Source organism: Panthera pardus, unplaced genomic scaffold (assembly GCF_024362965.1).
Source record: "Panthera pardus isolate Hobbes unplaced genomic scaffold, ASM2436296v1 HiC_scaffold_12, whole genome shotgun sequence".
Taxonomy (NCBI): Eukaryota; Metazoa; Chordata; class Mammalia; order Carnivora; family Felidae; genus Panthera; species Panthera pardus.
This window is the reverse complement of record NW_026526677.1, coordinates 97,565,100-97,576,665: the sequence shown is the minus strand read 5'-3', so window position 1 is coordinate 97,576,665 and position 11,566 is coordinate 97,565,100. Positions and strand designations below refer to the sequence as shown.

Below are 11,566 nucleotides of genomic sequence, written 5' to 3'. Positions count from 1 at the left end.
GGTGTTGGAGAACTTTCGGGAAGGAGGGATGGCGCAGGTTGAATTTATCGAGGGAGGTCTCCTCGACCAGATGGGATACGGCTTGAAGCTGGAGGGTGGTAGACATTTGGCAAGGTGGAGGAGACTGAGCGCAGGGCAGAGACAGGAGTGTTCCAGGGGTCCCACAGGGGACCGGAATCCTTAGGAAGGAGGAGACGGGAGAGTCAAGTCCTTCCTTGTCCACCTTGGAAAGGGAAACAGGCTTTCAGGATGTCCCCCTCCCCTTGAAGGCTCCCCAGAACAGGCTGCTGCCGCCCCTTGAAGCTGTATAGACCAGAGGGTTGTGGTGGGAGCCAGGCTTGCTCGGCCAGGGTCAAGTCAGATAGGTGGTGAGACCTCCTTTTCAGGTAGGCATGCCTCTTTCTGAACCTGTTTTCGAGGACCAGCTTTAGCTGTCCTTTGGGGGGGGGGGTGGCGGTTAGGGAGGGAAGTGTTCCTCCCCAGGCCCTTTCCTCCTTCCCCTGCTGCCCAATCCCAGCCCTCAGTCCTGAGCCCCAATCCTAGCTCTGGGTGGGGGAGGGGATTACTTGGAGAAGGCACCTCCCACTTCCCCATCCTGTCTGTGTGCCTTTTTTTACCGGAGGTGGGGGTCCCAGGTCATATATGCCTTTTCACTCGCAGGTGGCCAAAATAATGCTGTTTTTTTAAAGAGTGCTTTTCTTAAAATGTAAGTTTGTTTTGAATGTCTATTTTTTCTGAGACACAGAGCGCGAGCGAGCAGGGGAGGGGCAGAGGGAGGGAGACACAGAATCCGAAGCAGGCTCCAGGCTCTGAACTGTCAGCACAGAGCCCGACGCGGGGCTCGAACTCACGAACCGCGAGATCATGACCTGAGCCGAAGTCGGACGCTTAACTGACTGAGCCACCCAGGCGCCCCTAAAGAGTGCTTTTCTGATCTTCCTTGGGAGTGACTCACACCTCCAAGCCTGTCTGTCCCAAGCAATGAGGGGGCGTCTGCACACTCATTACACTCCATTCTGCCTGGGGCCCCTTCTTTGGTCTTAGGGCATGGGGATGAAAATTAAGATTCCCTGAGACTTTGGGCTGACCCCATACTCAGGCCAAGTCCATGCTACCCCTCATTCCAGACGATCCTCCCAGCCTCCCAGCCCAGCTCTGTCAGGTGCCACCACTGCCTGCCACCTGTGTGGCATCAGAATCCCTTGGGAGCTCAGCCCATTGCCAGGGTCAGCTATTTGAGAAACACGCAGATCAGGCCTTATTTTCCTCAGGAGGCCTTTGTGCACGTGTAAAAACGTAACACACCTACAACGAGCGCTCCTTTCTCTGGCCCGTTAGAGTTTACAAAGTGACTTCCCATAAATGAGCTCACTGGCTCCTTGTAGCAATTCTGTGACACTTTGTGGACGCGGCTCACCAACACAATTATGTGGCTTGACCAGGTCAGACAGCCAGTTGGGCCTCCTTGCCCCAGGCATACCTACTAACCTAAATGGGTTATCAGATTGGCCAGCTGGAACCTCGGGGCAGCGGGGAGGGGAGAGGCACGAGGTACTCAGCACCCACTGGGGCCAGTCCTGCACCAGCAATCACCGAATACATGGGGGGGAGGGGGCGGTGCCCACAGGTCCTCTTCAACTAGAGCTGGCGGGAACAGGCCTCCTGATGGGTCCCTTTTGTCAAGGTAAGCAAGGCCCTGGGTGGGAGGCCAGGAGCCTAGGCCTTGGTGGAGCCTCTTCAAGCCAGAGAAGATGAACACTGTGTCAGGTTCCCCCGGGCAGGGTGACCCCAGCCTGGACTGGGTCTTGCTGGGTTTTCTGTGGGTTTACTTCGGGCTCCTCTCCCTGCAATCGTAGTCAAGGGAAGGCTTGTCTTCGCCGAACCTCAGATGTGGTGGGTGGAGCCACGGAGAAGTCTGGCAAAAAGCGGGGGCCAGGACCGCTCCCGAGAAGCAAAGGTCGAGGGTGACCACGCCTACCTGGGAGGAATGTGGGTACCGGCCTAGTCCCAGCTCTGTGCATTCTGGGGTGGGTCACCCCCATTGCAAGCCCCCAGCTCCTCATCTGCTAGGAGGTGGCCCTCTCTAAGGGCTTCCTGACCCGGCAATCAGTGGGTAACTGCTGGCTGGCGTTCTACCCGGGATCGTTAGGTGTTGGGCGACTGGTGGACAATTGAATTGTCCACGACTTTTCTTACAAGCCATGCTGTAGAGAAATGGTAAAAATGGAGCACCACAAAGCCCAGTGTTTGGTAGAGGCTGCCAGATGGCCCTCCAGATGCAGTTGTCCAAATTTGCACCCTCACCAGCAGGTGTATGAGAGGCCCTTTTCCCCACATTCCTGCTGCATCGGGTGGGGTTCTTCAGAGAAAGCCAATAGGATACAGAGAGAGAGAGCGATTTCTAGTAAGGAATGAGCTCATGTGATTGTGGGGTCTGGCAAAATCCAAAATGCTGGCAGCAGGCAGCTTAGGCAAAAGATGACGTTGCAGTCTCGAGTCTGAAATCTGTACGGCAAGTCACCTGTCCGGAAATTCAGACGGGATTTCTGTTATAGTCTTGAAGCAGAATTGCTTCTTCTGGAAACCTCACTGTTTGCTCTTAAGACCTTCACCTGATTGGATGAGGCCCGCCCACATTATCAAGGGTAATCTCTAAAGCCAGTTGATTGTAGAGGTTAATCACATCTACAATAATACCATCACAGCAGCATCTGGCCTAGTGTTAGACCAGGCACCGTAATACCTAGCCGACCTGACACGTAAAATTAACCATCGCACCTGCTGTCACTGGATATCATGATATGGTGTTTGCCATTTTGACCTTGAGAAACAGTAAAGCATTCTAGGGATTACTCTCAGACATCAACTGTTGACTGTAGCCAGGTAACGGCTGGTTGTTCCTGTTTCCCTCCCCTGCCCCCACCCCATTTCCTCTCTACCCTCCTCTGCCCTGCTCTGTGCCCCAGGATACCAACCTGGGGATCTGCCTCCCCTGGGTTCCTTCACCTCTGGCTCGGCCAGTGAGGAGCATCAGAGATCAGAGGGCAGGATGAGAGAGAATTCCAGGCATCTATCCCCACCCCTTGCTGCTTCCAGACCACACCTCTGCATTGGCTTCCTTTCTCCAAGCACCAGACCTCCTCGGGCCCCTAGACCACTATTTCCTCTTCCTGCCACTTCCTCCCTAGCCTCTCCGTGTCACTGGCCCTCTGGTTCCCTTAATCCCGCTCCCACCTCTGTAAATAAGCCATACTTTCATTAAAGGCACTCCGTGTTGAGTCAGTTCTGTTTTCCTGCCCCTGCTGGGGCCCCAGAGGAATGGAGAGTGGGAAGGAAGAAGGCAAAAGTGGGCTGGAAAACACAGGCTCGCACGACAGGGACTCCGTGCGCACCTTCTCCTTGGAGAAGATCCCGACCTCACAAGGGGGCTTTCAAGTCCAGAGAGGGAAAGAAGGCGGGTCACAAGCTACCTCGGTGTGGTATCCACATCCCCTGTGGTGGCCATCTCACCGCCTGGGCCCGGGTTCCAGCTGTGTGTCCTGCTGAGGCAGCGTCCTGACTCTTCAGCAGTGACAGGCAGGATGAAGTGACACTACGCTCATGGCACCCCCCTCCCCTACACCAGGGGAAGCAGAAACAGATGCCACGTGTCTACCCGGCCCACACGCCCACATGCCTCTCCGGATCCCCTCCTGCCTTGATGGTGGGGGAGGTGCCCCCTCCCAACCAACCCCAGGGCTCTGAATCCCAGCCCTTCCCCCTTCTCTTAGGAGGCACTATCCCCTCGCTCTCTTCAGCTTCTCTCTCCTGCCTTCTTCCCATCAGCCCTGAGAGTATTTTTTTTTTAATTTTTTTAATGTTTATTTTTGAGAGTGAGCAAGCACGAGCAGGAGAGGGACGGGGGTCGGGGGGGGGAGGGGGGGTTGGGGACAGAGGATCCGAAGCGGGCTCTGTGCTGACAGCAGTGAGCCTGATGTGGGACTCAAACCCATGACCTGCAAGATCATGACCGGAGCAGATGTCCAACGGTCAACCGAGCCACCCAGGTGCCCTGCTTGAGGGACTCCAATGTCCCATGCACCCTCCTGGGGACTCCAACGTCCCATGCACCCTCCTGGGGACTCCAACGCCCCATGCACCCTCCTGGGGACTGCAACATCCCATGCACCCTCCTGGGGAACGCTACTGTTTCCTCTCCGTGTACTGCTTCCTCCTGTTCCCACTTCCTTCCTCTTTGCTGGAGGTCCCAGCTCTGATCTCTGTTCCTCCAAGAAGCTTTTCCTGGTGCCCGGCCCCCAGAGTCCGGTAGGTCATGCCCCGCAGCAGACCCCCGTCGCACCCTCCATTTTTCTGTGAGAGCATGTGCCCCGGTAGGAGGGACTTGCCTGTCCCCTGCTCCACACGCATCACCAGGCTGAGCTTCCTGAGGACGGGGACAGTGTGTGGTCTCCATTACATTTCCAGCTCCTAGCTTAACCCACAGCTCCAGTGTGGACTCAATACGCATTCCGAACGGATGAATGGGCGAATGGCCACTGACCTATGCGTCGGCGCGTAGGATTACACATAGCTCAGCAGCTCCAGAGGGCAGTATGGGAGGTAGGACATTTTAGCCAGCAGAGCTGCCCTGAAACAGGACGGCCACCCGACAAGACCAGGGACTCCCGTCACTACAACTGATTGGGCTAAGGCCGGCTGACTCCAACTGGGGTTCCACGGGAAAGTCCGGCCTTTGGTGGGGAGCAGGGACCAAAGCCCCAACATCACGGTGAAACCAAATTCAGTATCTCCACCTTGTCTGGAATGGGGGCAATTCACCTGAAATTGCCCCAGCCACGGATGGGCACTCTCCTCGGGACCGCGGGGAGATCTCTCCAGTCTTGCTGGTAGCGGGGCTCAGGTTAAAGTCACACGCACCCCCCCCTCATCACCACAAGAGGGCGCGCTGGCCTTAGACTTGCCCTGAGCGCGCAGGTGGACCCGGAGGCTTACCTGTTCTGAGTCAGGAAAGGACTGAGGCAGGGTTCTTTTGAAGGTGAGATCAGAGTGGCCAGACCCAGGCCCGGTGTGGTCCCCAAGATCGAAAAGAAGGCAGAGTTTTGTTTTCAAATCAAATCCATATTATAATTGTCTGTTTTTTGGAACCTTCAAGTGCAACGTGGGCCCTGGGCTTGTGTGTGCTCCCTCTAGAGGTGAGCCAAGGCTGGGTTCAGGGTGAAGCGGGTGTCCAGGGCTGGCGAATCTGCATTAGGAATATCAGAGGCAGGGAATAGCTCGGTGTCCTGACTCCCGTGTCCTCTCTGGCCCACTCTGCTTTATCCCGGTTCCCAGAGCACCTCTCTCACTCTGTCACCTTACCCCCTCCACCCCCATTCTTGGCAACGGCGCCATCAGGTTGCCTCGGAGGTGTGAGTTTAAAAGAGGCCCGCAAGTTCTTCCTGGCCTCTACGCTCCTTCCATCTGCTCTTTGGGGAAGCCTGAACTTGGATCCATTCCCTGTGGTTGCCCCAAGGCAGGGAGCTGACCCCCACCCTGCACCCCCACGCTCTGGGCCCTACAGCCCATCTGGCAGACAGAAGGAGCTAGAAGGGACTTGTTGTTTGGTGGCCTTCCAGGACGCCTCGCTCTCCACCCTTCTCCCAGCCCTGACAACTCAATCCAGCTGACATGACAGGAAATGAGAAGGAGCAACAGGGCCCACAGCCAAAAAAGGGCACTTCTCTTGGCTGAGGTGGAGAACAGGGGCCGGGGGCCCACCTCCCTCCCCCAGGCACCTTCTCTACGCGGGTGACGGCACCTCCAGCAATGTGTCTGAAAGGGGAGGCTGGACTCCCCTTTCTGTCCTTGAAGCACAAGAAGCTGAGGGCATGCTCCAGTAGAAATGGGGCCTAGGGAGCTGGTGTGACTTCCCAGAGGTGCAGCCGAGGGGATCGGATGTCACCTCAGGAAGACCAGGAGGATCTGGGGTGGGGTCAGAGTTGATCAGAGTTTGGGGACTACAGTATGCTAGACTCAGGTTTTGGCCTGTCGCTGAAAAAGCCCTCTAGCTATTGAGAAAGAGGGGGGAGGTAAGGGAAGCCGGGAGTGCTCATTTGTATTTAATTTGCATCTAATTTGCATACGACTCTTTTGATGTCCAAAGGCAATGAAATTTCCTGCCCTTGCTTCTTTTTCCCTTTCTTTCCTCTGTTCCTTTCTAACCTCCAGGCAACCTCCATCCAATCCCTCTTCCCTTCCCCACAGCTTTTCCTCTCCCAGGCCAAACAGAGCCGTGGAGTATTAGGCCCAGGCAGTTGGCACCTTCCCCATCATCTCCCATCTGCCCAGAACCCAAAAAGTTGGTTCCGTGGAGATTCTGAGTTCTGGGAAAAGAGGGAGGGACACGGTTTTTTGTTTGTTTGTTTGTTTGTTTGTTTGTTTCGTTTTGTTTTCTTTCTGCATTCCCATTCAGCTCATCTAATTGAAACGATCATCAAGCAAGTCAGAGAGGGAAGGAATAGAGATTGTCCAACTCTGGCCTTTGCCTCCTACTCTCATGCCCCAAACCCACCCAACCTTCTAAGACCCAGGAAGACCACATGAAGGAGGAACAGGGAGAATGGAAGGGTCTCTGCTGTGCTGACTTGCCCACTTGCCGTGTGACCTTGAGCAAGTCCTTCCCCCGGTGGACCTGGCTTCCTCGTATGCATGAGAATCCAGACTCCTTCCACCTCAAGTGACAGGATCTAAGAGGAGGGGAGCCTTGACCAGACACTGGAGGGTAGGACTAAAAGCGCCAGCACTGCAGTCAGGCAGATCCGTTCTAAATCCTAACTCTGCCATCTACTAGCTGCATTAGCCTCCCTGAACCTCATCTATAAAAGGAGCCTAAAAATCGTATCTTCCTTCTGAAGTTGTACTTGGTAAATAAGAAAGGACATGCCTAGCATGTCCTTTCCTGGCAGATAGGAAGCACTCAGTCAATATTTATTGAATGCATGAAGGTGAGGTAATGTCTGTCACCCTCTCCCCAGGTCTCCTCCTCCCTTCCTCCCACCCCAGGTCTGCAATCCCAAGCTGTGCTTCCAACTGTGAACCTCCAAGGTCCCACCTCTGCCCCAATGGGCCCCGTCCCCAAGAGCTCCACCCCCATCTCAACCCCAGGGCCCCAGAATCCTGGCCTGCTGGAGCTAGAAGGCCCTCAGAAATCATTAGACACCAAAGCCCAGAAAAGAAAGGTAACTGCACAGGAAAAGAGAAACAGGTCCCAGACGCGGTGGTCAGAGAATCAGACCCGCCGTGCGCCCAGCCACACAAATGCTATGCAAACTGACAAATGGAAATCTCAGGCACACGGGGTGGGGGGGGGGGGATATAAACCATGTGCAGGCATTTTTCCAGCATGATGGCAGGTGAAAAACTGTTGTAGATAAGAAGTGGCCATCAGGTGAAGGAGCCACACCTGAGGTGGAGGGGGGACGGGAAAGGAGGGAGAAGGGAAGGAAGGGACAGGTTAGAGGTGTCCTAAGGGGGCGGTCCCTGGGCTCAGGAGGCCTCCAAGAAGCCTGTACCGATCTCTTACCCCAGCCAGAGAAAACAGGAAGACGGTCCTCTTCCCTCTTACCAAGGGTGGGAAGAAGAGAAGACGATGTAACTGGGGGAGGGTGGTTTGTGTGAACCTCAACAGGTACTAATTGGGACTTCCTGTTTCTCCGGGGCCACTGTGGCAGCCACTGGGCTCTCCCCGAAGCCTGTGTGTAACGGGCACTGTGCTCAGTGCTGTGGGGCAGCCGGTCAGTTAACAACCGGGAGGTAGGATAGGAAAAGCCCCCCAGAACCCGCCGCAAGGGCTATGAAGAACATTGAAGCATTATGCTAATTTAGTAAAAGATCAGATCACTTCCACCATCAGAAAAAGGAGGCGGCATTTGACCTGTGCAGAGGGAGTAGGCATACAGTGCTCAGAACAGGAGCCCTGATACTTACTGGCTGTGCAACACTGGGCAGGTTCTACCCTCTCAGCCTCACTTTACCCACCTGCTAAATGGAAATAATAACAGCCCCATTTATGAGCTGTTATGAGGACTAGACGAGATTGGAGGCCTTTAAAGTGTTGGTTAGCTCAGGGCCTGGCACCTAGTCAAAGCTCAATAAATGCTGGATATTGTAATAGGGATCATTGGGGTTGGTGGCGGGTAACATACCATCTGGAAAGAACACCTTAGACAAGGCAGAGAGGCAGAAAAGCTCCGGACGTGTTCTGCGAGCAGGAAATAGTCCTTGAGACTAGGGTCAAGGTAGGTTGGTAGGGACACCAGTCTGGAAAGGAAGGCAAGGTCCTGTGCTCGTGGCTTTCTAGGTTTATAGGCACATGGTTCCTTGGCCTTGGTGCCACCTCCTGGGACCTAAAGAACAGAGGATAAATATGGGGGGACCTCAGATGGTAAGTCCATGATGGGCGCTTACAAAGAGCATTGGAATGGGAGTCCAGAGACCTGACTGAGCCAGGCTCCATCACTAGGGATGTGTATGCCTTTGACAAGTCACCTCCCAGCTCTGTAGATGAGGCAGGTGGCTGTCCCCATACCCCTGACGCTGGTAAATAATTTTCTCATCATCTTCTTCGAGAACCTCACGACCACCGCGGACCTGGAGGGCAGGCAAGGGGCGGTGTCTGCGCCGGAAAACGGACTAAGAAGCTGGGCCCCATCTAGCTCCCAGGATGTTGTGGGGATGTACTGGGGGGGGGGGGGGCTAGGTGCGCTCGGCCACCTGTGAAACTCCAACCAGATAGCTGCGAGCTCTGATAGGCACCCGCCGGGGGTTTACAGATGAGTGAAAAGAGTGCAGGAAGGGGAAGAGCCCGGTCTCTTGTCACACAGCTGGTGAGCGCTTGAGAGGAGTCCAAAGCCAGATTGTTTCCAGAACGTCCCCCACGGCTTCTCTAAAGGCTCTCGACTCCTTGCAGCGCTTACCCTTGGGGAGTGCGTCCAGACGGAAGCTCCAGCTCCGGCCCCGGCCGGATAATCCCTCAGGGGTTCCTAAAAAGGGGGACCAGGAGTCTGGGTCTCTGCGGGCGCGGTAGGGAGAGGCTGCCAGGCCGGGTTAGGGCAGACAGGTGTTCCGCAGGGTCGGGACCCGCCCCGCCAGCAGCCCCCGGCCGCCTCCCCCGGGCCCCCCGGCTCCTCGGATGCAAATCACCGGTTTGCATGGGCCCGGGGCCAGGCGCGGGGGCCCTGCCAGGGGGGGCGTGGCCGGCGGCCCCCGCCCCGCGCCGCGCCGCGTGCTCACCTGGGGCGTGTGGCGATCCCGGCCGTGTCGAGCGCTGCCCGGGCGGGAGCAGCGGAGCGCGCGACAGCGGCGGCGACGGCCCCGGCAGCGGCTTCCACCGCGGCGGCGGCCGGGGGCGGGAGGAAGGAGACCCTGGCTTCCCAGTGGGCCCGGCCGGGGCAGACGCGAGGGGCCTGGGGGGGCGCTGGCTTTGGCCCCGCCTGGGGCAGGATGGTGAATCTGGAACCCATGCACCCAGGTGAGGGGCGGAGGGAGTGAGCGCCGACAGGTGTCCGCGAAGGGCAGCGGGGGCGAAGGAGAGGGGCACCGGTCTCGGGGGTCTTACTCCCCAGCGGCCAGGAGAGGGCAGTGTGGATAGCGGGTCAGCCAGGGGCCGGTGCGGGTATTTGGATGGGGCGGGGGGGGGGGGGAGCCCCTGGAAAAGAAGAGAGGTGGGGAATGGGCGGGGGGGAGGAGGGGGCAGTAAGGGCCGGGAGGGCTTCTGAGGCCTCCAGTCTGGAGACTGGCAGATGTGTGGGACTTGTGTGTGCTGAGCTGTTATAGTCTGGCTGAAGTTGCCCTGCTCACTGATTGCAGAAGGATGGCTCACTCAGTCAGCCAGGGGTGTGGGCCTGGGAGTGCGTAAGGGAGGAGAGTACTTGTATCCACACGTTACGTGTTTTGTGTCTCAGGCGTTTATGGGAAGTGGAGGCAAAGTGGGCATTTGGAAGGTCTGGGGAGGGGGGTCGCTAGGAGAGGTGAGGGGGGCCTGGCACTTACAGGGGCACACCTGGGGCGGGTGCCATGCCACACACGTATCGATTAGGGCTTGTGGAAGCCTGTGTCACTGTGTATCAGAGGTGAGTCTGCTGTCCTCAGGGGTGTGGGGACAGGAGGTGGAGCAGACCCCATGTGTGAAGGCGTGCCCACCCACTCGCTCTGTGGCTCTTGGCAGTACTATAGGCCCAGTGCATGGTGGTGCTGGGGAATCTGGGTGCAGGGGCTGGTTAGGAGCTCTGCGGCACCCCGGAGGAAGAGCAGCCAGCCACACGGACCTGTTGGATGGGTGCTTCCAAGCCCCGCTTTGCTCCGGGCAGGGAACCTAGGAGGTGCAGATGCTTCTCCGGGAGTCAGTTTCCCCTACGTGTATGGCATGGGGGCATGGCGTGAGGCAGGGCCCCTCCGTTCACCCTGCTGGTCCGTCCTTCCACAGGCAGGCTAGGGCAGGAGCTGCTTCATCCTGAGCCGCTGGGCTTGGCGTTGGGGTGGGCTCTCTGGAGGTCGGAGGGTTTGAGTGGAAGACCAGACTCAAGGCGAAGAAGGCCAAACCGGATTTGGTCATTTCAAGTCGCCGATTTGCCTCTCAGAGAGAGAGGGCAGCACCACGTGACCTTGACTTAGGCTTTCCGGCCTGCTGATGGGAATTTTGTACCGCTCCTCCTTTCTGGAGGAGTAGAGAGGAAGAGTGAGGACAGGTACATTTCCTGACCTACCCCAAGGAGCAGAGCAGTCTGGAGGCTTTGGCCCTTCCTGGGGCCTACCAGTCCTAAAAACAGGCAGCAGCAGGTACGTGAGGAGACCCAGGGTCCGCAGTTCCCCAGACTTGGTCTTGGCGGGGCTGAATGAAAAAGGCAGCCTGCCGGGGAGATGTGGACTCCGAGTGGATCCCCAGGTGCTAGGACATGTCAGGAAGGGCCAGGTGAGGCCAAAGGAAGCATCCAACTGGGTGTCATCCAATATCTGGAGGAAGTCAGTTTCCAGACCCCGTGGCACGGAACATGGAGCTGGGACCCCTGGGGGGCAGATCCTCTGTCCTCCCCGCTTTACTTCCTACCAAGAAGCCTCAGGCTGGAATGGGAGCAAGACCTCAGAAAGGTGGGCCCTCAGCCGGAAGTTCGGTAGGGCCAAGATCAGAGACTTCCTAGGGGTTTTCCACCTCATTGTCTCCCGGAGGTTCCTGCTCTGGGGGAAGGGCGAGGAAGTGGGACAGCTAGGACCCAGCAGGGATCTGGCGGAGAGAGGAGAGCTGTGTGGCCAACCGGGAGAGGGCCAAGCCCCCCCCCCAACACCTTGGCCTTGGAGGAAGCTCCAGGCTGACCCTTCCCTCACTCACCTCCTGGAGGCAGGGGTTCCAAACACAAAAGGGGAGATTGAGCTAAACCCAAGGTGGGGTCCCCATCTACCATGGGTGGGTTACCTGATTCACCTGTCCACACTTACCCCTCCCCAGCCCACTTCTTTAGTCTGTCTGCACTGCCCTATGGCTTTCTCAGTCTTGGCCACTCAGCGGTATCTGGTTCCCCTTTAGTGGCACCCC

At 57.2% G+C, this 11,566-nt stretch overlaps 1 protein-coding gene across 1 annotated transcript in view; it reads left to right on the top strand.

The window, feature by feature from the left end:
* Positions 1 to 9,377: 9,377 nt before the first annotated feature.
* POU2F3 (POU class 2 homeobox 3) overlaps positions 9,378 to 11,566 on the top strand; it is a 78,951-nt gene continuing 76,762 nt past the window's right edge. The window contains exon 1 of the mRNA XM_019468865.2: positions 9,378 to 9,508. Within this exon, the coding sequence (XP_019324410.1) occupies positions 9,481 to 9,508 (28 nt within the window). The 5' untranslated portion in view covers positions 9,378 to 9,480. The remainder of the gene's footprint in view (positions 9,509 to 11,566) is intronic.